Source organism: Anopheles gambiae, chromosome 2 (genome assembly GCF_943734735.2).
Source record: "Anopheles gambiae chromosome 2, idAnoGambNW_F1_1, whole genome shotgun sequence".
NCBI classification, from domain to species: domain Eukaryota; kingdom Metazoa; phylum Arthropoda; class Insecta; order Diptera; family Culicidae; genus Anopheles; species Anopheles gambiae.
Window position 1 is genome coordinate 23,386,895 of NC_064601.1, and position 24,486 is coordinate 23,411,380.

Consider the following 24,486-nt stretch of genomic DNA (forward strand, 5'->3'; position numbering starts at 1 on the left):
CATGCAGAACTTTCTAGAAGGATTCTCCCATCAGATAGCTGACCGCAAACAGCAATCCGAAATCGATTGGAAGCTCACTATCTAAACTGCCGCGACTGGCGCGAACTGCAACGCGTGTTTCTTATCTTGCTTTTCTAATTGCAGATTTACGATAGGACGCCCTGTTTTATCAAGATCGAGTAACCTGGGCCAGTAGTCGAGTGGGTCCATATGTTTTTGGTTTTTTTTTGGAGGGCGGGAACTGTGAGGACCCATGCGATAACCAAGTTGTGCGGAAGTTCGTATAAAAGTGCTGTACTGGAGGAAGGCAAGTATCACAAACTACCGTACCTTACCGTAGCAGAGAAGACGACCTCCTCCATTCAGCCACAATGAACTCCATCCAACTGCTCGCAGCAGCGTTCGTGCTCGGCCTGGTCGGACTGACCAGCGGCCAGCTCGTCTCGCCCGGAGTCTGCCAGGACTTTCCGGTGCACGTGAACTTCGATGTGCCGCGCTACCTTGGCCTGTGGTACGAGATCCGCCGCTACGAGCAGGTGTTCCAGCGTGGTGGTGAGTGCGTTACCGCCGAGTACTCGCTGAACGACGATGGTAGCGTGCGCGTGTTCAACTCGATGCTGGTGCCGCCCGGCCAGGTCCGCCAGTCTGATGTGGGCCGTGCCGTGGTTGCCTTCCCCGATGAGTCGCCGCTGGAGGCCAAGCTGAACGTTACCTTCGATGCGAGTAAGTACACAATCGGGGTAGTTACGGAACTCCCTGTATTGGCACCCTTAAGCTACGGTAGATATTAATTCTTCGCTTTCGATCGCACCCAATCCCAAACTCTACTCTAGCTGCCACCGACATCTCCGCCAACTACTGGGTGCTGGGTACGGACTACGACAGCTACGCCGTCGTGTGGGGCTGCTTCGGAGTGGGCACGACGCTGCGTGCCGAAAGTGCCTGGATCCTGTCCCGCACGCCCACGCTGACGCCGCAGGCTGAGGCCGAGGTTCAGCGCTACGTCGACCTGTACCTGAGCGAGGAAGACCTTCGTCCGACCGTCCAGAACTTGGACTTGTAAGTAATTTTGCCAAGCGCTCAGCACCACTTCTATCACCACCAGTTGTCTTATGCACTACCTTCGCTCTCTATCTTGTTACACAGCTGCTGCACGATCGATCCCGAAGTTACCGCTTACCCGCAGTGCCCAACACAGTAAGAAGGGCATTTGGATGGTTGAGCAAAAACAACAGAATTTATTCCATGAATAAGAATCCCATGTTTTAATGCCGGAAGACAATAAAATGTAATCTTTAGATGAAGTAAAATTTAAAGCACGAGTTTTTATTAGGGTTTCGGGTTCGCTTTGAAAGCATTGGGAAGTGTTTTTAGGTACAATGTGATTTTACACTGTATTGAATAAAGATTAAGGAACTCTAGCCTCTTGTCTCTAAGGGCTAAGGTCTAAGGTCTAATGCTTCTTGTACCAAGGTCCTGAGGTCCAAAAGACTTCGAGATCGCTCGAAATCGATCGCACCGAGGAAAGCAAACGCTCTGGGCGTGTTTGAGCGACGCATCCACCGGACCATCTTTGGCGGTGTGTTCAGGCATGATGTGTGGAGGCGAAAGATGAACCATGAGCATGCTATAAGTTAATCATCCTATCCTATGCTATAAGCATCCTTTAAGCTGTAAGCTAAGCTATACAGCGAACCAGACATCCTGGCGGTGGCGAAAACCTGCGGAATACAATGGTTGGTGCCTGTTATGATAGTGATGGACAATGACAGCGACTCCCAGCTCCAGAGAAGTACTGCAAGTTTGTTGGCTGGATCTGGTAACGAAAAGAGAAAGGAAGAGATAGATAAACCTATCCCAGCCTAAAAAAAATCATAGGACATGATGTGCAACTGGCAAAGATCAGGGCCGGTCTGGTATTACAGTAGTCAACTCGTACGATTTATCGACATGCCCGTCGTGGGATCAAGCCCCGAAAAGACCGTAGCGACAACAGTTGTTTTGCCAAAAAAGAGGAAGAAGAACAAGAAGAACTGACAAAGACTTGAAATAGAACTGATATGAGAATTTTGCTGCACCTCTTAAAGTATAAGACCAGTTACAGAAGCTATGTACCGCTCCAGAAATTGATCATAAATATACTCTAGCCGTAAAAGTAAATCCCCACAGCCATCCGAACTCAGGAAACTGATAACGAACCATTCCTAGTTCAGCAACAGATACAGAGAGCCAAGCTTGGTCCAGGAATTCATACGGAACCAGTCTTGGGACAGCTTCCAAACCAATTCCAGTCAAGAAACTGTTCGCAATCTGTCTTTTTCAAGGGCGGGAACTAGTAAGGAACTGGATATAAGCTAGTGTTGAATTAAGAGATCATAAAGATGCCGAATTGTTGAATAGGAAGAATTAGTATGACAATGACAGTGCATTGATTTGATGAAATATGAAAACACTGCCCTGCCGCTGCTGAAGATTAATTATGTCTACCCAAGTACACCAAACGCTTCTTCAAGAAACTTCCAATAGTTTCTCAAATCGAATCGAAAACTATTTCCGTTCAGTACGGAATAAGTCTCACCCAGTTCCGTGGCGAGTTGATCAGATGCTACCAAGGTTAATGGGAGTCGTCCTTGCCACACGAACGCCTGAAAACGGCTGCTCTGCTTCCTCAACTACACATACATTGCATAATCGCATCAGCCCAACCTTTTTCCCATGCTCACACCCAGCCAACGGTCACGAAATGCACGATTAGGCCGAGAGACAGCAAGACAGCAGGCTACCCGGCATAATACCGCACTCAATTGGCAAACTCACTTACGCGAAAGTATGCAAAGTGCGATAAGAGCGATCAATTCACACCGCACACAAAACAAACGCGCGCGGAAACGACAAGTGGTTGTGTACATCGCACTAATCCTATCCGAAAAAGTGCCATCAAACCGGTTACTGACCTGTCTGCCCTCTCGTCTGCTGATACGATCGTGTTTATGATTAGATGGTTTCTGTTTTGTTTTCGGGGGGGGGGGGGGGGGGCTCTATTCTGTTTGCCAATCGAAAACAATCTTCTCGTCCGCTTCATTTTAGCACACCTGTCAAACGTTGTTCTAGTCGTTTCTCACGATCGCACCCAAGACGATCGTCTTCTTTGTACATGGACAGCACCTTTGTTTTTCTTTTGCGCTCGGGGGTGCCACGAAGAGACCAAAATCCGGCCGTACTGGGGTGCTGAGGTGTGCTGAGGTTATCGCGACTCAGAAACGATCGTTCTCTCGAAGCTACCACAGAACGGTCGTCCGTCCGACGGTCAATGCTTCTATTTACTGATCAGCTCCTCCTTCCTCCTCATGTTCTCTTCCCATTTTGCACCATTACCAAAAATACAAATAAATACAGTCACAACCGTCGGGCATAGAGCTCCAGTGAGCAGCGAAGCGTTAAGGGTCATTTCTTGCACAGCCAGCACACGATCGCCCGGTCAGTCTTGCTGTTGATCGCAGCGCGAAAGGTTCTCCGGGAAAGCAAAACAACCAACTCCGCACAATCAGTATGAGTGCATTATCGACGGTACTGCTGCTAGCGGGACTAGTGGCCTGTGTTGCCGGGCTGCTGACGGACGAGGCCTGCCCACAGGATGTGACGGCGATGAGTGGCTTTTCGCTGAACGATTACGCCGGCCGCTGGTACGAGATCAAGCGGTACGAGCAGTTCTACGAGAAGGATCTGGACTGCGTGGTGGCCGAGTATCAGAAGACGGGCGACAACAGCATCTCGGTGAAGAATGGTGCCTTCAGCCTGGCGAACAATACGCGCGTGGTGGCGGACGGTACGGCCGTGGTATCCTACCCGGACGACGCGACCCATCCGGCCAAGCTGAGCGTCGCGTTCTTCGGAGCAAGTGAGTGGAGCTGACCAGGCGGAAGGACAGTGATCATTATAACAAATCTGCTACTGTTTCATCTCAAATCATTCCACAGAGGCCGATCGTAGCAACTACTGGGTGCTAGACACCGACTACACCTCGTTCGCCGTCGTCTGGTCCTGTGAGCCGTTCTTCCGCGATCCCTCCAAGAATGTCCGTAGGTATCGAAGAAGGCAAACGAATAAAGTGAACGATCTTTCTCACTCACAACTAACATCTTATCCTATCAATGTACTACTAGTCGGTTTCTGGATCTTCTCGCGCAACCAAACCTTCCCGACCGACGAAGCCGTGGTGAAGCGCGTGGACGAGCTGGTGAAGAAGTACGCCGACGCGTCCAAGTTCGAAGTGCCGAACCAATCGGACGAACGATGCCCTCGATCGTACTAGAAGCTCTCACAAGGTGTGTAAGTGGAGTGATTTTCTCATAAAAGACAATAAAGTGACTGTAAGGCGGTAAAACTCACGAAACTCTTTTTTTTTTTTTGAGAATTGGTTTAAAAAAAGGTGATAAGCTTTGGATTTGTGCCTTAAACTCAATAACGTGCCGATAAGATAAAGTATGACACAAAAAAGCCAGATTATGGGACTTTCAAGGTATCACATGGACATGAATGTAAAACGTAGTTGATTATGGTTTATTGTCCAAAAACAGACCTTGGATTGTACAGTTAATTGGTAAGTTTATATCCACTTTCCGGTTGGATCTGGAGAAGATCATGCTTAAAACACAGGACACCTAAAAGATAGTCGGTAGAAGATCGTTACATTAAAAACCGATCCAAAATCCAAAGACCACTTTCACGTTTACTACGTACCGTTCGTCAAGCTGGCTAGTGAATCGCACCAGACTACGATCGATGTACCGCCGCATGATGTAGTGTATGCGGAACAGCACGTCCGTGTCGGCGGGCAGCGTTGGCGTTCGGGACAGCACCCAGAAGCTTTCCTCCGACTGCTCCTCGCCACGCGGTTGACAGTTCCAGACGACCGAAAACGTCTCATAATCAGTATCCAGCACCCAGTAGTTCGATAGGTCATTTGCTGTAAGATCAAACAGAGATACACATCGCATTACACCAACGTTTCAGTGGAGAACAGCCTTAAAACCGCCAACTTACGTGCACCGAAGAAGGACACGTTCAGCTTGCCCTGCACGACCTCCTCGTCCGGGAAGGACAGCACCGCCCGGCCGAGCGCATTGATCGACGAACCGTTGAACAGGTTGTAGGCCGAGTTGGACACCTGCACCGAGTCGTCCTCGTTCAGCGTGTACCGCACCTGCACGCAGTCAAAGTTCTCCTCGAACTCGCTCTCGTAGCGCTGCATCTCGTACCACTTGCCAAGGTAGCTGTCCACCTCGAAGTACTGCTTCACCGGCACGTTGGTCGGGCAGGGACGGTCGAACATGAGCCCGCCGTACACGGCACCGGCCAGCAGGCACACGATGGCCACCGAAAGTGCAACAGTTTGCATTGTGAAAACGGGTCGTCGTCCTCCTTGCTTGCTTTGGGGAGAGCTCCTGTACGCTTCCAGGTACACTGTGTGGTGGGTCAACTCACCGGCAAAAGGCTTTATAGCGAGTGACCCTACCACCACCTACCGGTGCAATATATCTTACAACAACGATTGATAAGCGCCCTAACCATTCTTGAGCCAGATACGGGTACGAAACAGCGGAAGAACATGGCGTGATTAGAATCTTACTCATTTCTCACGTCACAAACCCAACCCACCGGGTTTGGGTCCGCTGTGCGATACACTGTGTTTGTCATACTAGCGACACACATCAAACCCGTTCCGGCCAGACGTCGGAAATTTTCTTTCGCTCTCAGCGAAGCATAAAATTGGTTCCGACACGCGATGCAATTTCGGTTCGGCTGTACCCCCGGGCTGTCATACCTTCACCCATCCCAGTGGGGTGCGGGAGGGGTGGCATGTGTGTACGGGGTTATCGATAAGATCCCCGAAACGTAGGGTAGAGTGACACGACCAAGTTTATGTAACGTTCGTTTATCATACCTCACCCAAAAAACGGAGATAGCCTTCAGCCGGAATGTCGCCCCACTCGTCGTCGGTGTTCGGAGTTCGAAACCGCCCTGCCTTAATGGCTTCCGGTTGAATGATATTTCAATTTTTGGCTGTTTCGGTAGGTGTAGGGGACGGGAGGAAAGGGTTTGTTTTTGGCAGCCATGACTCGGTCAAAAATGAATTCTCGAACAAACAGCACAGCGGTTTGTCACCACATACTTACCACCCCCTCTGCCGAGTGGGTGGGATGGTTCCCAATCATGCTACACCTACACCTGTAAGGGGAATGCGAGGCAAAATGGTCTGATGAAGCGAAATGGTCAACTGCGTCCATTGGTAACACGGTTAAAATGTCTTACTGCAACGTATGATTCTTAAATAAATGAGGAAATTTTTATATTAAAAAATTAAAATTAAAACATTTAAAAACAAAAAATATATTTTAGATTTTAGTGCATTAAAATGTTTTTAATTTTTTTAAGTTATTTTTGTATGTTTTATCTAGTTTCTTTGATATTTCGTTAATTAGATTCATCCTACTACACATATCATCAGACATTGTACTGTGAAGTATTATGGTTACATTTATGGTTTACTGAACATGGTTACTTAGATCATTTCAAGTATATTGCGCCAACTCCAACGTGGAGAGAGAAAGATAAACAGCAATAGAGAAACGCGAGGAGCATTTGAGAGAGTTGGTGAGAATAATGCCCGCAAAACACGGCGATTTGACGAGCATTACATTTTCATAGCCGAGAGGAAGCGACTTTAATTTAAAAAAAACGTGAAAAAAACGTGTAATAATAATTATGATCAATATAACGCTTTAATAGGGTAAATGTACCTATAGTGGTGGTAGTACCAATAGTGGTGCTATTGCTCTAAAATGCGGTTCAAAGGACAAATTACAAGTATTTAAGTTATTTAAGTTAGTGTGAAATGTTCTTTAGCCTTTTACAAAGGGTTTAAAAGTTAAATGGGGCCATTCCGTTACTTAGTGACCGAAAAATCCATTATTTTGTGAAATGTGTCAACATTTTTCCAAAATCCTTAGGATTTCATAACGAAACTCATTTTTCTGTTAACGTTCTAAACGACCACATAACCACGCAATTACTAGTTTTTCAACATAACTGTTATGTAAAGTTATTGTTTTACTAAAATTATTTGCCTTTTGACCATATTTATGCATTTTTAAGTGTTTTTTACCATAGTGCCATTATAGGTACACAAAACAGGCATGTTCCTATAGTGGTCCTAGTTCTAAAATCAATAAAAACAGGTGATTTTAGATTTTTTTCGGCGACATTTTTGACATCTCGTACTGTTTTCACTAAAATAAGCAACAGAAATGAGTTTTATGTAGGTAATTTACCAAAAACAGGCCAAAATTCGCTTATCTGGCTGAATGAAAAATTGACTTCAAATCAAGCACACTCTTCCGGGTGTAGGTTGACAACAGGTGTGATGCAGTACTTTAGTGAATATTTTCATCAACCAAATTCATACATTTTTTACGATCAAATTACGAAAGATATCATTATTATGGCAATAATCCATGCTATTCATACGAAAACAGCTTCAAAACTAAGTTATATTGATATTATACACTGTGTTGAGGCATCTTTGTTTACCACCACTATAGGAACACAATACGACGACTATAGGAACCATACCACCATTATAGGTACAACGAAGCAATCACAAAAATATGTATTTTTTCGTAAATGTTATGTGTTTCATGGTAAAAATGGTTGCGATTGCGAAGATAAAACATATTCCAATTGCTATGTGTTAAAATATTCAGAAATTGTCCTTCCTGACACTTTAAATACATTAAAACACATCGGTACCTCTACAAATTGCACCACTATTGGTACATTTATCCTATTTAAGATTTAAATTAAGTGTAACAGTATCGATTACTACTTCAAAATCACTTTTAACTGATTTACTCGATGAGATACAGAGCAAGATCATGGCCATTATGCCCCATGTTCCCCTTTTCAGCTTGTTTGTTTGCACCGCGACCACAACGCAACCACCACAACCCTCCAATCACAGGGCAATGATCATGATGTTGATGATGGTGATAATGATACATAGTGGATGCATATGAATCGAACGGAGATGAATCTTATCACACCATTGATTTGTGGCTTGTGTGTTTGTCTTTCGACGGGGAAGACATTCTTATCTATGCAAATGATATAAAAAGGAGATGTGCCACCAGCGCCGGCCATGGGATACGAAGACACATTGGCTGAAAGCTAGTTTTGGCTCGACAGTTTAAAGTTACAACGGTGAAAATGTTGAAGCAGTTGGTTTGTGGCGCCCTCTTCCTGGCCACCCTAGTACAGGGGACGATTTTCGAGCGACCGTGCCGTACGGATGTTGCCGTTGTGCAGGACTTCCAGGTGGATCAGGTAAGTGTCAAACGGGAGAGATATGTTCCTCCTTATCGCTTCAATCAAACACATTCACATCACGCGACGTCGCCCCTCAGTATCTCGGCCTGTGGTACGATCTGGAACACTACGAGGCCAGCTTCGAGCAGAACACGGATTGCGTAACGGCCGAGTACAGCCGGTACGCGGACGGTTCGATCCGGGTGTTCAACTCGGCCGTTCGGCTCACCGACGGGCTGCTGTACGCCGTGGACGGACTGGCACTGCTGAGCTACCCGGAGGCGGAAGTGCTGGAGGCAAAGCTGAACGTTTCATTCTACGGTGCACGTGAGTGGTGTGACGGATTTTTTTTTCCTTTCCCCGGAACTAAAGCTCTAAATTTCCCTCCTTTTTCCATCGAGCAGCGAATGATGAATCAAACTACTGGATATTGGATACGGACTACGAGAACTACTCGATTGTGTGGAGCTGCGAACCGATCGGAGAGGAACGATCGCTCGGTAAGGCACCCCACCCCACATAATGATAATAATTGTATGCTTCATTTGACATCCTGGGTTTCTCATTGTTTGCTCCTTTTTCTATGGAAACAGAATACTATTGGCTGCTCTCCCGCACCCCAGCGCTGCCGGAGGACGAGGAGCTGAGGGAGAAGATTGAAATTCTCAAGGAGCAGAACGGCATCATCGACGACGAGCTCATCATTACGGAACACTTTGCCGAAGGGTAAGTGCAGATTGTTAGCATTGCATTGGTTGTAATAATAAGAATCTTTGCTTTTGTCTCCGTTTGCTTGCATTTCATCTCTGCACAGTTGCAACATTAAGCGAAACGGTCTATTGTAAAAAAAACACAGCGAAGTACACAGTGAAGAGCAGTAAGGTGAAGAGCAGAAGAGCAATAAGGTGCGAATAAAGATACTAAAATAAATAAGAAAAAACTCAATCTATATTATTTTACTGAGAGAGTACTGATAAACTTCGTTCCGATGCGATAACATTGTTTTTAGATATAACGATCTACGCGACCATAATTATTGTTACAGGGGGGATGATGGTTCCGGATACAACACACCCGATCTTGTACCAGTTACCATCTCTATTTACTACACTACCAAGCATTTATGATTGTATGATTATTGCGTTGCACTTTAATCAACCTCTATCGTAAATTAAATGATGGACGATACTGTAAATCAAAGCAATAGCATGACCAGTAAACAAATCTAATAATACTAACAAATAAAAAGATTCTTCACCAATTTAGCACGAGACGGTGTGTAATTAAACAATTAAACAACACATACACAGTCTAATTTGAACGTTTCGAATTAGAAAAAAAGGCCGCCTGAAGGTATGCAATCGGCATGACCAAATAGCGCACAGTGCTGCACATGCCGCAGCATAGTGGACATATGTATACAAGATCGTTTATTGAAATTGATGGAAATGAAAAATTGCTTCTGAATCTAATCCAATCTTCTAGCTCATAGAATACTAATTCTCAACAAAAAAAAAGCTATTATGAGAACGATAATAAAAATGAAAACAATTTAACACAACAGGAAGCAATGTTGAATTCTGTTATCAACAACACAGAAAAACTAATTTGAATTCCGCTCCTTTGACACAACGATGCAACGATGCTGCCACCTAATACCACAGCCAGCACCTGGCACACAGCCACACAGGGGAGGGCAGCATCATTCCTGCGCCCGAAGACTGCTGTCGTAATCGTGTTTTATCTTAAGACGGTGGATTCGCCAACCCATCTTCAGTTTACTTTCAGAGCTCGATCGGATCGGATCAGCCCGAAACGGCACACGGCACACGTGGTCCACAGTGCTTTTGTTTTTAACAGCACGTAGCTTTGTGTTGGTTGATTTGGTTTTAACTTAGTTACCACCACAAGCGTACTGCAAGTGTAGTTTTGCATAGTTTACATTAGTGTTAATAAAGCATTGACTATGATCAGTAAAACAGTGAACATGTTAGCATTAGCCGTGCTGATCGTCAGCAGCCTGCAAGTGGCAGTGGGATTTGTGGTACGCGATGGAAACTGCACACTGGCCACGGCAAATCTGCCATTTGTGAAAGACTTTCAGCTGGAACAGGTAAGCGAGTTCGCGAAAGGGCAACCAGAGCAGAGGAAAGCACTCCCGGGTCTAGACTTTTCTCTTTCTCCGACTGTCCGTGAGTGTGAATAAATCATAAAAAAGAGAAAAAAAGAGTAGAAAACAGTTCCACCGCAAAATGTCATCCCGTTTAGGTAACCTTTTGCCGTAAGTGGGTCGAATTTACCACACATATTACATAAATATTACGGCGTATTTTCCCGCCATCTCGCCATGTCACCGGTATTGTTCGGGGTTCGCGGTTAAAAGCCATCTCCACCAAACGACCCGTGTCTTCTGCCTTAATTATGCTGCAGTGTTTTAGGCCCTGCTCGTCGTCGTCCATTTGCTCCCCACAAAAGCTTTCGATTGTCGCTGAAAATTGCATAATCGTACCATCGGTGAACGATTGGCCAGTGTTCCCGATCAGGTTCATTCATCGATCTCGAGCCGGGAGCACATCTTTACGGGAAGCCGCCTACCTGGTTGAACCCGAGTAAACCAACCAAACCGAGGCAACTAGGCGAACTCGACCTCTTGAAATCGGATGCGTGGCTAGCACAGGCTGGCCCGGTTGTTATTAGAGCTACGGCGCAGTTTGAAGGCCGGCATTCGATCATAAAATTTGCATAACCTGCCTTGAGACGGGCCTTCTCCCTTGTACAGCTGATTAACGGGCTAGCGATCGAAAGAATGCCTCATCCCATCGTTAGATAGTTAAGCCGAGGGTCCATACTTTTCTCTTCATCCGCTGTTACCGTGGCGCTAACGATTAACCGTGCTGTGTGTTTGAACTTCAGCCTTAGCGGTGGTGATTTATAAAGACACCGATGACATTAGCCATTACCGCCCGATGCCCTGTCCCCGAGAGGAGATGAATAGACGACGGATCGATCCATCGAGAAGGGCGCCGCTTCGCGAATGTGCGGTGGTCGTTTGGGAGGTCTTTCGTAAAAGCCTCTTTTTTCATTGTACGAGGGGCCGAGGGGCTCTTGCTGGGTAGAGCTAATGATGGCGTTAGCCCGACGCCAATGTCGGATACGACCGCTGGCTGGCTGGCTGGATCTGTATAATAAAGTGGCAATTCTAACCTTCGACTTCGGCTATTTCTCTACGATTCGGACGACACGTTTCGTTTGTTAATTAAAAGCGATAAAAACGCGACACTACACATCTCTTTCACATGCTTTCGCAGTATCTTGGCAAGTGGTACGAGCTGGAACGGTACGAGCAGGACTACGAGCGTAACATGGAGTGCGTGTCGATCGTGTACCGATGGCAGCAACCGCTCGAAACGCTCGACGTGAACTATCGTGGCTATCTGCCGCACAATGGTACCGTCAACACCTTCACCGGCAGCGGTGTATTCAGCCAGGAGCCGGCGCAGGAAACCGCTAACTCTACGGCACCTACCACGGCTGCTAAGCTGCTCGTATCGTTTGGCAGAGGTTAGTAGACAGTTCTTCATCGCATCGGATAATTAATGTACACTTTCTGGACGTCACCTGGTGTCGTTATATCCCAAACAAGGCATGCATGTCTTAATGTCACAGAGAGTCCACAATGTATGCCAACTTTATCAGATCATATGACAAACCTCTGCAAAAGCTGCATCCATCCACACCAGTTTTATGTCCTTTACTTCTCCCACAGTGTACAATGCCACCAACTACTGGGTAGTGGATACGGATTACGTCAACTACGCGATCGTGTACTCCTGCGTGACGTTCGCCGAGATGGGCCAGGCCGTCGAGGGCTACTGGCTGCTGGCACGCACACCCAACCTGCCGGACAACCAGACCGTGATCGAGCGCGTCAAATACCTGCGCTCCACGTACTTCCAGGTGTCGCACATGCGCTTCACAAACCACACCGAGGAACTGTAAGTGGTGTGCAGTGCTTTTGCTCCGGAAGCAAGAAGCATGCCAATTGAAGGTTCATTATTAATCAAACGCACTCATTCGCTTTCTCTCTCTCTCTCTCTCTCTCTCTCTCTCTTTCTCTCTCTCTCTCTCTCTTTCTCTCTTTCTCTCTCTCTCTCTGTCTCTCTCTCTCTTTCTCTCTCGCTCTTCCACTTTCCTACAGCTGCCCAGAGGAGGAAAAGCTGCCAACCGAACCGAGCTTAGTCATTTTGCCACCACTGTAGTTACGTAGGGACGCCCGACCACAATTAGGTTAAGTGGTGCCAATCCCTCCCTTGCCGCTCTCGGGGGTTACTGTCCCCTTCCCCGAGTGAACGCCCCCCGGTCAGCACTCCAGCCTCACAGTGTGTCTGTATGTGCGGGCGCGTGCAACCATTATCAGCAGATAAGTCAGCCTAATCTAGTAACGTAAACAAGCGCACACTGTAAACTGTAAACTGTAAACTGTAAACAAGCGCACACACAATAAAGATGGAATAAAAACAGAAACTGAAAGTGTGGTTTGTTTGGCGAGGGACCTTCGGGTGCAGCGAGGTCGTGCCAGTTTGCCGGTAGCTGTCGTAGCGATAAGAGCTGTGTAACTGGACATCATGTCGTTCGTACGGTGTTTGTTTGTGGTGCTGGTGGCGGCCGGCTCGATTGCGCTGGCTCAACGGATCGTCAGTCAACCGTGCCCGGACCCGGCCAACCGTCCGGTCGTGCAGTATTTCGATCTGCAAAGGGTAGGTATTGCAAAAGAGACTCTTCGGTTGCCGTTTGCTTCGCTGCTATAGTTGGCGTTTTTGCGTTCGTTCGCCAGTACGTTGACGGCCGATGGTACGAGATCTCGCGGTACGATCAACACTTCGAGAAGGACTGTGACTGCGGGTACGCCACGTACACACCGCTGGCGGATGGGTCGGTGCGGGTGCAGAACTGCTGCGAACGGTTGCCCAACACAACGGTCAAATGTAGCATCGGCAAGGCGGTGGTTAGCTATCCGGACGTGTTCCCGCTGGAAGGCAGGTTTAATGTCACATTCGGTGGACGTAAGTTTGAAACGGTTGAGGGGAGGGGTGGACGGGGAGAGAAGGGGTAACGATCCGAGCACTAAGCTGCTGTTTCGTTTCCTGATAGCACCGAAAACCTCCAACTACTGGATCCTGGACACGGACTATGACAACTACGCGCTGATCTACTACTGCAAGAATCTGTCCGAGAGCAAGTCGGCCGAAGCGGCCTGGGTACTGTCGAAGCAGCGAACGATCCATCCGTCGGTGCAGGACACTGTCAACGGGCTGGTGGACAAGTACTTTGTGCGACAGGATATGCGCATCACCGAGCAAAGTCAGGCAAAGTAAGCATCTTGCAGGGGTTTGGGATTTACAAGAAACCCAACAAATATTAACTTTGGCATTTTATTTTTTTAGATGCAAATATGACACAAATGATGTTTAGAAATCTCTTCCAAAAGGTAGATGAACCTTCAACCTAACATTGCAGAATAAATCGAATACTAGACATTTCTAGATTAATGCTCTGAAGCTTCAAACTATTCAGGGAGGAGGGAAAAATCTAAACTTTCAAGCGAAATAAAAGCAGAAATTAACTTCTCGAGCAAAGTTTCACCTAATTGGCAGTACTTGACCGTACGGGTTTCCTCCCAGTCCAGCTCGTTGTAGCACATAAACCATTGTTTCTCACATTGCGCAATCCCGTCGCCAACCGCGCCACTTTCGATCTATCCGCTGGTCTCTTCCACACTTCCAACACAGACGCAGATCATCATCAAAACTTATGAAAAATTCGCCCTTCCACCGAGCACCCTCGACTTGGAGCTCAACCCGACACAGACTCCCGGATGACTTTGGCTAATTTTTACGAGCAGAACTTGTGTTCTCTTCCAACACACCCCGCCCACCCCCCCTTTGGTCCGTCAGAAAAACCGCGAAACTGATCGCTGGGTAAACTGTAGAGGCAAAAGGGAAAAAGTTTCGAGCGAGAAATGAAAAGTTTATGAAATCAGTTCTTGTGCCGTGTGAATTGGTGAAAACGGACCCCCATCATAGCCGTTGGGGGGGAGGAGGTGTACAGCAAGGGAAGGAACTGCGAGGGCGGGATGGAGAGTTTCCCAGGACTTTGAAAACTCTCGCTGCGCACGCTCCCCTTCACACTTTTGTTGATAATTAGCAGTGTTTTTGGCCAGCTTGGAGCTTTCACTTTTTGGATTATTTTGAAGTGTTTTAGTTTCAGGTTGCTTTCCCACTTCTGCTGCCCCGCAGGCGAGCGAGCGACGAGCATTAGGGTTTCATTTAGTGGAAAAACGAGGGAGTAGGAGTAAAAATGTAGTGTTCTTAAATTCCATTGAAATGAGCTTGAAAGGCGCTTGAGGCTAAGAGTTAATCGATTCGGAGAAGATTCAATCTGCGCCAATCACCCTGCTTCATGTTTAAAGTGTTACTCTGCGTTGTAGCAAACACAGTACAGCTTCGATTGTGTTCTTCCCCAGCCCTTAGGGATACTTTATTGACCTGGTAACAGAGTATCTGCACACTGCATACCGCAGCAAATGTATCACCGCAGACGGGTCGACGGTAGCTCCAGCACGTTTCACTGATAAGCTAACTGGGCTGAAATGTCAAAAAAGAAAGAGCCAGAGAGCGAGAGAGTAGAAACGATCACTTCACTCAAGATCATTCGCTCTCTCCGCGCTCTGAACAAAAATACAGTGATGCACAGAAAAAAAAAAAAACACAGACTTTCTAAGAATTTGATAAATTAAAAACATATCATCATAATTTATGAACTACATTTCTAATAAAAATATGGTTTAACTTTGAACTGCAGGTATATTTTTCAAAAATATTCTGTAAATGTGTATACTACATTGTTTTGATGAACGATGATAAAAGTATTTTATTTTAAGAAGCACCCACAAGCAAGAAAGCAAATTAGAGTCTAGGCTTTCAGTCTTGTCCACACCACACTGCTATGGTTAGAATTAATATTTTTTTTAAGATTAGAAGATTTTAAGATTAGAATTAATATATTGAATAAAACCCTCTACAACAAAAATATGGTAATTGAACTGAAAGTGGCTGCTTGAAAGTGGCTAAGATAGTTAACTTGTTGTTTGAACACCACTCACACGATAGTATCAGTGTTGACAATCATGACTGTTGTGTGCGCAACCCCGATACTAAGTAGTTCACAGTAAGGCTAGTGCAATTGCCGACGGCCAACTTGGTCAATGAGCCAGCCAGGTCAGTTCGATATGCAGCACGATTAGAACTCGACCGATACGTTTCCCTTACATTGCCACCGCGCTAATATGCTAATAATGCGAGAGAGCGTAGGTCCAAACCATTTCTTGCTCCAAGTAAAAGGTTAGCATCCAACTTGGCTTCAACAAAAGTAAGCTTAAGTGAGTACATTGGCTTAATAAACTATTGTGAGGTGTTAGAGGTTCACCGAACTATAGAAAACATAGAATTAATCTGGCAGGAATTCGCGGAAAGGTATTATTGAGAGTAAAGTGTGGTTGGATAGTCTCATAGGACTCGGCGGTTAAAACAGTAAATGTTCTACTTGATCGCCAGTATATCCCTGATTGAATAATATCCAATAACAGAGCGTTTGTTTTGCCAGCCATTGTTCATGTGAAACAACTTACTCAAAAAGGTTTGTGACAGTGAATCACAAAAAAAAGGATTGATTTCTTTACCTTCAGATTTTTTTGCAATATTGTTTAGAGAAATTAAGTTAATTACTGAATATTGATGTCAAACCCCCAACAAAAAAAATTGCATATACTATTCATCCACAAAGTACAACAATGACCTAAAAATAGTTATTCACCCCTGGACGAAAACATTTGAGAGCGACTGTACAGAGCCGATAGAACAAACATGAGATGCAACGCTTTGTGATCTTCCCGCTAGATCAATGTAGGGTTGTCGGGAGTGTCCAGAGCGGCTCAAATCAGTCCGTGGTAATCAGTGGCGCGCAGTGTAACAGTGCTTGCAGCGGTTTACATTTTACCCGAATTGATCACTTTCTAAGCCAAACGGGGCCCTAGTGACCTTCACACGAACAGAAAAGGGGCGTCTAATTGCCAAACTTGCTAAAAGTGAACAGCGCGCAGCCAGTATGAAAACGTTCCCTTGTTTGATGATCGCGATGGCGTACCTGTGGTGTGCCGTCGATGGAAGTCAAGGAGGACTGCTCACCCTCTCCTGCATGACGTTTGAGGAGGATTATAACTTTAAAGAGGATAAGGTAAGTGGGAAGTAGGGCACAGCAGTTTGGAGCCATCCGAACGCGGGAGTAATATTGCGTGGCTTTATCCTCTTTCGCACGCCCCAGTTCGATGGTACGTGGTACGAGGTGCGGCGGCTGAGCGATCCTAGCGCCACCCAGCACGAGGACTGTGTGGTGATGAACTACAAGCTCGGCGAGCAGGGCAGCTTCGAGATACGGCAATCGTACCAGGTGGGCGACGAGAGCGAACCGATCTACCGGAGTGGCAGGGCCGAACCGAAGGTCTTCCAGGACGCTCGCATTCCCAAGTTTTTCGAGCGCTTCAACACGACCGATCCGGCCGATCCGGGTAAGTGGTGTTGGTGGTGGTGATGATGGTGACAGTGACTTCGCGGGCTTTCCCGTGATCGATAGGCGCTGGCTGTGTGATAACAAGCACAAAAACGCACACACACACACTCAGTCGCACAATAGTTCTGTCAGTGTCGGCGGATGCTTGAAGCGATAGCAGCAATGGCGACGATGCACAGACGAATGGCTTGATAAGGGCACACTCACACTAATTGCGCCTTTCCGCTTTGCAGACATCTCGATCGACATCGTAGCGACGGACTACAGCAGCTACGCGGTCGTGTACTCCTGCACCTCGATCAATTCCACGCACCATCTCGGTAAGACCCAGGCCCCAAACGAAAAGGCCCTGCCAAAGGGTCCACCGGCGCACAGCACAACATAACCTCTCCTTTGCGTAATTTCCCTTCACAGAATCGGCCTGGGTACTGTCGCGCCAACCGGCACTCGCGAAGAATGTGGTCGAGCTGGTGAACCTCTTCCTGGAGTCGCGCTTCACCCGGCCCGATCACAAGTGGCGTGCGACGATACATACGGCCGACTACTGTAAGCCCACGTCCGTCGAGGAGCTGCCGATGTACGCGGGCGCGGGCACTCGCACCGCCCTTAGCATGCCGGCCGTCCTGCTGGGAATGCTGCTGGCTGTGCTGCTTCACTAAGCAGCATCCCTTCATTCATGTTTTATCCCGCACCCCTCCCCCTAGTCATAGTGTACGTGTGCGCGCGCCTCGTTAGTGTAAGCTCTTGCATGTAAACCCCACCAAGGCTGTATGAAAAGTGAAGTAAACTATGTACCACGATCACTGGCCCAGTGCCAGTTCCGCTTGGGCAAAAGTTTGGTGCGTTTGTTGCTGCTGTCCATGAAGCTGCTGGGGAAGGAAGAACTTTTCCACGGTCCACAGAGAAACTTTATCCGCTGCCGCTGGGGTGCAGCGTTTAGCGCGAGATTCGGGCTCTACGTACGGTGCGATAGTTGCACCGCCAACGTCAAAGATGCAAATTAATTGCACACAAACTTGAAGCATACGAAGCACAGTAAATCCCCACGCCCGCCCTGAGGGCTCGAGAGCAAACAAATTGGACAAGGTGTCAAATGTTTATTTTCCGCCAACGCTTTACGGCCCTCCCTTGCGGCGAAGCTGGGCGCTTCCCGGTGCTGTTTAATGATCGCATTATCAATAGTTTACAATCTACTGGAGATTGCCCTGTTGGAGGGTTTTTTTCTTCTTCTTTTGCAACTACTTTGTATGCAACGCTAAAACGTAGCTCGTGTTGCAAGTAAATGTTATTGTAGACATTATTGTAACTAGAAATACGTCAAAATAACCTCACGTCCGCCCACAAGCACGACGGAGCTGAAGCTTTAATACCATTTTTTCGTTACTCCACGTCAGAAAGGACATTCAATCTCATTGCTCGCTCTTCATTTTAACATTTAAATGAACCACAATCCTCTCAGACGATGCTGCTTTTTCCCCCACACAGATGACATTTCCGTGCCCTTCACTCATGGATATCAAGTCATCCACTGCTTCCGGGGTGGTGCTCTTTTTCCTCTGCTCAAGAGTGTCGGACGCATTTCCGATGCTCTTTTGTGCATTGTGTTCCATCGCTGCGAGGCGAAATGCAAGTTACTAACTAGTTCTGCGAAGTGAGCGAATGTTTCAAAACCTCTCGAAGGCCAAAAGACGTACGAAGCGCGCATGCTATGGGGTGTAAAGCACACGGGACTACTAATTAATGTTCATTATCAGACGGATCTGTCGGATGTGCGGGATTCGGTTCCGTTCCGCACCGCACACAGTGATTACCGGCCAGAGTTCAGCCGAAAAGGGAAGTTTACCATCCATTACCATCGTGAGGAGATTGTGTCTGAGAAGATCTTTGCCACGCTCTACAGCCTCGCTAATGAATGCAACTCCAACAGGCGCATGTTGGGGTGGCCGATCCTCTTAGGTGTCATCCGCACTGGTGTAGCATCATTTTGTACCGCGTGACTGTTTCGCTGTGCTCTCGGTGTGGTTTTCCATTCCATTTAGAGTGTGTTTGGGTCTGTTTGGAAACAGCGAAAGTGTCGAACACTGGCGACAGCAAGTTCGAAACGTCACTGATTTAAGGAGAATTTCCAGAAGACTTAAAATGCTGCAGACACTCTACCTGGCAAAGGTTGGTTCACGTGCGTGAAGCGAGTGTCGGCGAAAATGTAAATGATTTTCCCATCACTTCTCGGAGAGCCTCAAACCGCTTACACCCCATCCCAACGGTTCGCCCTCGTTGGGGTAAAACTTTTCGCTTTTTCGCCCACCCAAACTGTCCAATGGGATTATGGCGGACGCAAGAAGTTTACGCGAAGCATTCCCCAGCTCTAAAAAGAATGGAAAGTAAGTGAGTGAAGCAACACACACGCACAGACATACACCGGCAAACGGGCGGGCAAGCGGTCCATGAGCAGTCCAGCGGGGCACGAAAATCCAAATGCAAATCAACTCGGTAGGTAAAAGTTCGCTTTTTTCGCGCTTTCCACCTTCTGCACATCCTTTATTTTGCCGGTAGGGCGATGGTGTACTATGGCCCACGTGGTAAAAAAACATAGAGATTCCATCACTCGAACGTCCCACGGCGCTTCCTTCAGTATCGTTTTGCCTCGGCTTCGAGAGACAGCACCGATACAGAGGGTCGCTGGAATCGACAACTTTTCGCCGCATCCCACCGCGCCAGGTAAGGTGGGAGTGTGGTGCGAAGCAACCGATTTGAATTGTAAACGGGACCGCTTTGCGCAAACGATGAAACGATGTTAAGATCACTTACGAGCGAGCTGTCGAGCTTCGCAGAGGGCGGTAAGAGCCTGTAATTTCAGACTTTACGCGTGAACGTGGCTGTGTGCGGCGATGACTGTGAATGTAACGCACACTGTGAGGGCCATTTTGCTTTGCCGAGTTTGGTGATGTGTCTTGATTTTCTTACCAAAAATTGCACCCAAAACCCTTTTCCCAGCGTTTCCCCTCTTCGCTATGATACGAATTCGGTGTACCCTAAGTTTACTTTCAGCTTAATGGTTTGGAAACAAAAAAATGCGGCCAAAAGGACACACAGCGGCGGGGCCAAATTCGTCAAGAAAAGTTTCTTCCACTTCTTAACGGCAAACTAAGTGAGTGAGAGGAGAGACAAATACTCCCTGAAAGAAGCGTCCCTTCAGTTTTGTCCACTCAGATACAGAAAAGAAGAGTTTCGAGACACACACAAACGTATCAACGCGCACCATCCATCCACCAAAAATGTACGTTATGTCTTCTGCCGCCGCCCGGGGTATTATCTATTGTATTTTTGCATAATTTATGGTAAAACCCGTTCCCTTTCTTCGGGCGTAAGTAGCGTCCGCGTCGTTGTCCTTTTTTTTTGTTAATGCTCCACACTTCCCACACTTCCGGGAGGGGGGCTTTTTAAAACATTGCAACGTTGGGCAAAAGTTTACAGAAAATATAAAGTAAAATAAAAAAAAACAAGAACGAGCGCACAAAAATTCCACATAAATCCGTCACGTTTAGTAGATGGCTGCGAAGAATAATACAAAAACAAAAAAAAAGGCAAAAGGAAAGAGCGGCAAAAGGAAAAAATCAGAATCCTCATCGCGCTGAAACCGAAACCAAGGTGGAAGGAACAGAGAGGCAAGGCAAAAGAATAAGAAAAGTAAAATAAAATAAAGCACACAGTACAAAAGTGAAGCAAGAAAAAAAACAGCACCGAGTAACCGAGAAGTGAAGTGAAAAGATTTTAATCTACTTTACATAAATTATGTCACAACATTTCGCTTGACAGTACAACACCTGACGGTCTTCTTCTCGCCCCTCCTACCCCTGCCATTCCCTCCCATTCCCACAGTGTGTCCAGCAGTTTGTGCAACGAACGAATTCTGTTTTGTCTACTGCTTCTAAAAGTAATTTGTCGTGTAAAAATGAAGATACCACGACAGCGGCCAACTTTTGCCTTCCCATCCTTCTTGGGTGGTTTGTGTGTGTGTGTGTGTGTGTGAGTGTATTTAGTAGTAAAAGATTTGCATTTCAAATGCTTCCCAATCCTACCCGCCCAGCGATACGACACCACCACCACCAACGTGGTCACCACCGGTCTGAGACGGATGCTGAAAAGGTAGCGTTCTGCCCTTCGCAGTCTCCTCTTCCACTGCCAATGGCAACACCATTAAACGGGCATTATCATAATAAAAGTAGGAACCATTCTGCCCCCATTTTGGTCCCTGTTTTTCCTTCCCTCACTGGGTACACACGAAGGGATTGTGTGGCTGTTTTCATTAGCAATCAAATTCGATACACACATTCGTGACGTACAAACAACCCTCGCCAAACGAGGAAACGAGGCTCGTTGTTTCAGGCTACAAATGAGCTACCGCCGTGTGACCAATCGCATTACGAGCGTGCGCACCGTCTGTTTGGCCACAACATTCGATCTTCCCAAATCCCCTGCAACGGTACAAGAGCACCATATTGTACACTTCGCAAGCAGGTTTGAAAGCGGACAGCAATATTGCTTTTTATTTACATTTATCTATCTGACACCGTCCTCGCCCATTTTCCGTATGTTACACCGTCCCACAGCAAAAACACATTTTTCAGGTTGTGTATTTGGGGGGTTTTCTGGCATTTTTTTTCCGGTTACAAACCTCACAAACAAGGGTCATCCCATGCCTCGCACCGACCGCCCTAAACACGGAAGCCATATTTCAACGACCATCCCGATGGATGGTCTCATCGATCAAATGCAATTTATTAGCAGCAACAGCCGCCTTCGGGGTGCTGCTTCAGGTGAGTTATTAATTTTTAATTAACTTGCCCACATCCGCCCGCTGCCCGAGACGGGGTTTTGTTCTAATATTTCGGCAAACTATTTAGAGGGCCCGGGACGGCGCGCGCGATGAATGAAGCATATTTATGCGTCCGTTTTTATTGTGTACGGTAGAGGAGCAAGAAGAAGGAAGGAGAAACAGCGGATGGATTGAGGGGTATTTTTTGAAATAATAAAAGCCACCATTTATGGCCTCCGCGGCTGGAAGCTACGCATCGGAAGCGCTTTAGTCAATAAATCTTTGGCATTTTAATTAAAATTTAATTCGTCACAGTCACGGGCCAACCGGGGGGATGTATTACTTCGAAAATGGAACAAGCCAGTTTGGTGGAAATGGAAAAAAATTATATAATTTTTCCTAGAAAATTTCGCCATAATATTACAATCGACAGCCGAAATTCGCTGTAGTTGCGATGGACAGGCTGTAATTAAAGTCTTAATAGCAGGATATTGTTATGCGTATTGCATTACTTACGGCGGGATTTTTATTTTTCCATAGCAGCGCTCCATATTTAATCCATCGAAGGCAAAAGCGCCTAAAGTCATGCAATTTGCATTACAGTAATATTAGTTTTACACCCGCATGCAGACAGCATGTTTGCCGGCGTGCGCAAACAAATCGCACCGAAACCGATCGAACGAAATCCGTTGTACGTGAAGGGGAAAACGGCCCGATTCGGTGGAAATTTCACAAACTTTCTCTCCCCACCTGCCCGTTGCGCCGCAAACCGTTGCGCTTCGCACTTGAGATGAATTAGTTAGCAGCACCGGAGCGACACGCACCAGAGGCTGGAAACTTTTTGACAGTGCCGAATGTCTTCGGATTAGATTCAATTTATCCGTTGGACGTGAAAACACACCGCCGCACATGTCCCACACCAGCACGCAGACGCTCGACGCCACGTCGCTGTGTGAATCGTACAAATGAACCGAATCCTGCTCCGCCGCTCTGCTTTCCATTCATTTAATCAGCTAACTTTGTCTGACGGCCGCGATGCCGCGCAAGCGTCGCCTGCGCCCGGAAATGGCAGGACGTAATGCGCCTTCTTACACTACCACTGCCCGCTCCCGCAGCTACCCTTCGGTTAGGGCATTAAGTTAGGGCGAACGGAAAAGCGGACGACCGAGCGTCCACTCCACCTCGCTCACCGACGGCACGAACGCACATTAGGGAAAGGTAATTGAATTTAACGTGTCGCCAGAGATGAAGGACATCGCATCGCACCGTCGAGTGGCAACATAATTAGTCCTTGCCGCTCTTACGATGCCCATTCCCCCCTTCCCTCACAAAACATCCGCCGCGTGATGAATCGGCTGCCGAGCGGCTCCGGTTTGAAAGTACATTCATAATTCAACGCGGGCACGAGCCATGAACAGATTCACACACACACTTTGCACCCTTGCTGCAGTGGCATGGCATGATGAGCCCGGGTGACGGGCGAGCTCTCGGTCCCGAAAAGTGGCTCTTTTAAAAAGTGTACTCACGCTCCATCCAAGCTCTGCCAGCGACGCGAGGAAGTGGCCACACTCGAACCATTCGCTCTCATCCCCTGCAGCCCAGGCACACACACATTAGCACATGTTTATTCGCACAATTTTTGACATTTTCATTTCGATGCTCTAATTTCGAGTGGGAGAGTAAGGAGATTGCTTGTTTTTGAAAGGCGAAAAAATGATTTTAACCACCATGATGGTGGAGTGATAGCGTGCAAGTGAAGGCGTTCAAGTGGGACAATCCATCGGTAAATGTAGGATAGCCAGAGAGACATTGAAATTGTTGGAATTTTAGGACTAATTTAACCTGTTTTAATTGTTTTAAAAAATATACTGCCTGGCTTTTATAGCTTTTATGTAATTAAAAAAACAAAAACTCTTGGACTAGAATTAATTTAAAGATGACGTTAGCTAGTATGTAATGTATAATCGCCCGCCAACAAGGCGTTTAAAAGGTAAATATAAAAACAAGCGCCTAATTCTATGCAAATATATGATGCGGCCTAAATGTAGGCTTTGATTTCGAGCAAAAATCAAATTTAAAGCACAATTTTAGTACCGATCCAATAACGAAGACGTGTTTATACAATCATTCACATCAATTCTTCATTGCGGCCATTTTATCAACCATCATGTTATATAATGGGTGGTTCTGTGCCATGCGACTGACGTATGCTCTTCTAAATACAGTCATTTTGAAAGATATTTGCATAACTTTAGGCGCCATAGCATGAGTAACGCAGCGGAAATCCGCAATCTCTTCACTACGTTTATTCGGGGGAAAAAGTTTAGTTTCTACAATTGATTTAGACTTTATTCTAAGCATTACAAAAGTGTGCACTGGCGAAAGGAAATTTCATCCGCGCTGGTTGTTTTACTTCGCTTGTTAGAAACAAAAACATTTTATACATCCTGTTGATCTCCCAAGACCAACGTAGACACGCGTGTCGAGGTCCCGCTAACGAGCCCGTACACAGCTTCCTCATCCATCGGCTGGCTCATCCCTTCGGTGCCGTTGTTCCACCAGCAAAAAAAAAAATCCATCGAATCAGTCGGATGAAAATTTTTAACATCTAGCATCTTTCTTCTTATTTTGATGAGATTGTCGTAAATTTTTCCGCTTCCCGGCGCACACTCGAGGCATTC

The 24,486-nt window shown here is 46.7% G+C and overlaps 4 protein-coding genes across 4 annotated transcripts; 3 read left to right on the top strand and 1 right to left on the bottom strand.

The window, feature by feature from the left end:
* Positions 1 to 301: 301 nt before the first annotated feature.
* On the top strand, positions 302 to 17,823 carry LOC11175951 (uncharacterized). Its single transcript, XM_003436119.2, has 21 exons — positions 302 to 723; positions 834 to 1,059; positions 1,147 to 1,197; positions 3,549 to 3,898; positions 3,978 to 4,079; positions 4,164 to 4,270; positions 8,227 to 8,382; positions 8,463 to 8,691; positions 8,769 to 8,864; positions 8,958 to 9,090; positions 9,179 to 9,198; positions 10,359 to 10,477; positions 11,673 to 11,925; positions 12,131 to 12,359; positions 12,980 to 13,121; positions 13,199 to 13,427; positions 13,516 to 13,735; positions 16,428 to 16,656; positions 16,744 to 16,987; positions 17,223 to 17,309; positions 17,404 to 17,823. Exons 1-21 carry the CDS (start codon positions 372 to 374, stop codon positions 17,646 to 17,648), a joined length of 3,819 nt encoding a protein of 1,272 aa, XP_003436167.2. The 5' UTR covers positions 302 to 371; the 3' UTR covers positions 17,649 to 17,823.
* On the top strand, positions 2,882 to 4,388 carry LOC133392068 (apolipoprotein D-like). The gene is made up of 3 exons (XM_061650120.1): positions 2,882 to 3,898; positions 3,978 to 4,079; positions 4,164 to 4,388. Exons 1-3 carry the CDS (start codon positions 3,550 to 3,552, stop codon positions 4,310 to 4,312), a joined length of 600 nt encoding a protein of 199 aa, XP_061506104.1. The 5' UTR covers positions 2,882 to 3,549; the 3' UTR covers positions 4,313 to 4,388.
* LOC11175800 (apolipoprotein D) lies at positions 4,540 to 5,488 on the bottom strand. Its single transcript, XM_003436118.2, has 3 exons — positions 5,044 to 5,488; positions 4,741 to 4,966; positions 4,540 to 4,661 (listed from the first exon to the last, which is right to left on the bottom strand). Exons 1-3 carry the CDS (start codon positions 5,396 to 5,398, stop codon positions 4,646 to 4,648), a joined length of 597 nt encoding a protein of 198 aa, XP_003436166.2. The 5' UTR covers positions 5,399 to 5,488; the 3' UTR covers positions 4,540 to 4,645.
* Positions 10,117 to 12,888, top strand: LOC1273378 (apolipoprotein D). The gene is made up of 4 exons (XM_563569.3): positions 10,117 to 10,477; positions 11,673 to 11,925; positions 12,131 to 12,359; positions 12,563 to 12,888. The coding sequence occupies exons 1-4, from the start codon at positions 10,331 to 10,333 to the stop codon at positions 12,621 to 12,623; spliced, it is 690 nt and encodes a 229-aa protein (XP_563569.2). The 5' UTR covers positions 10,117 to 10,330; the 3' UTR covers positions 12,624 to 12,888.
* Positions 17,824 to 24,486: the final 6,663 nt, after the last annotated feature.

Bases quoted from the DNA above. Each gene is read 5' to 3' on its own strand.
- LOC133392068 (XM_061650120.1), top strand. From the start codon at position 3,550: ATGAGTGCATTATCGACGGTACTGCTGCTAGCGGGACTAGTGGCCTGT. The intron at 3,899-3,977 runs GTGAGTGGAGCT...ATCATTCCACAG, and splicing joins CGTCGCGTTCTTCGGAGCAA to AGGCCGATCGTAGCAACTAC. The intron at 4,080-4,163 runs GTAGGTATCGAA...ATGTACTACTAG, and splicing joins CGATCCCTCCAAGAATGTCC to TCGGTTTCTGGATCTTCTCG.
- LOC11175951 (XM_003436119.2), top strand. From the start codon at position 372: ATGAACTCCATCCAACTGCTCGCAGCAGCGTTCGTGCTCGGCCTGGTC. The intron at 724-833 runs GTAAGTACACAA...ACTCTACTCTAG, and splicing joins GAACGTTACCTTCGATGCGA to CTGCCACCGACATCTCCGCC. The intron at 8,865-8,957 runs GTAAGGCACCCC...CTATGGAAACAG, and splicing joins CGGAGAGGAACGATCGCTCG to AATACTATTGGCTGCTCTCC.
- LOC1273378 (XM_563569.3), top strand. From the start codon at position 10,331: ATGATCAGTAAAACAGTGAACATGTTAGCATTAGCCGTGCTGATCGTC. The intron at 10,478-11,672 runs GTAAGCGAGTTC...ATGCTTTCGCAG, and splicing joins AAGACTTTCAGCTGGAACAG to TATCTTGGCAAGTGGTACGA. The intron at 11,926-12,130 runs GTTAGTAGACAG...CTTCTCCCACAG, and splicing joins GCTCGTATCGTTTGGCAGAG to TGTACAATGCCACCAACTAC.
- LOC11175800 (XM_003436118.2), bottom strand. From the start codon at position 5,398: ATGCAAACTGTTGCACTTTCGGTGGCCATCGTGTGCCTGCTGGCCGGT. The intron at 4,967-5,043 runs GTAAGTTGGCGG...TTGATCTTACAG, and splicing joins CGTGTCCTTCTTCGGTGCAC to CAAATGACCTATCGAACTAC.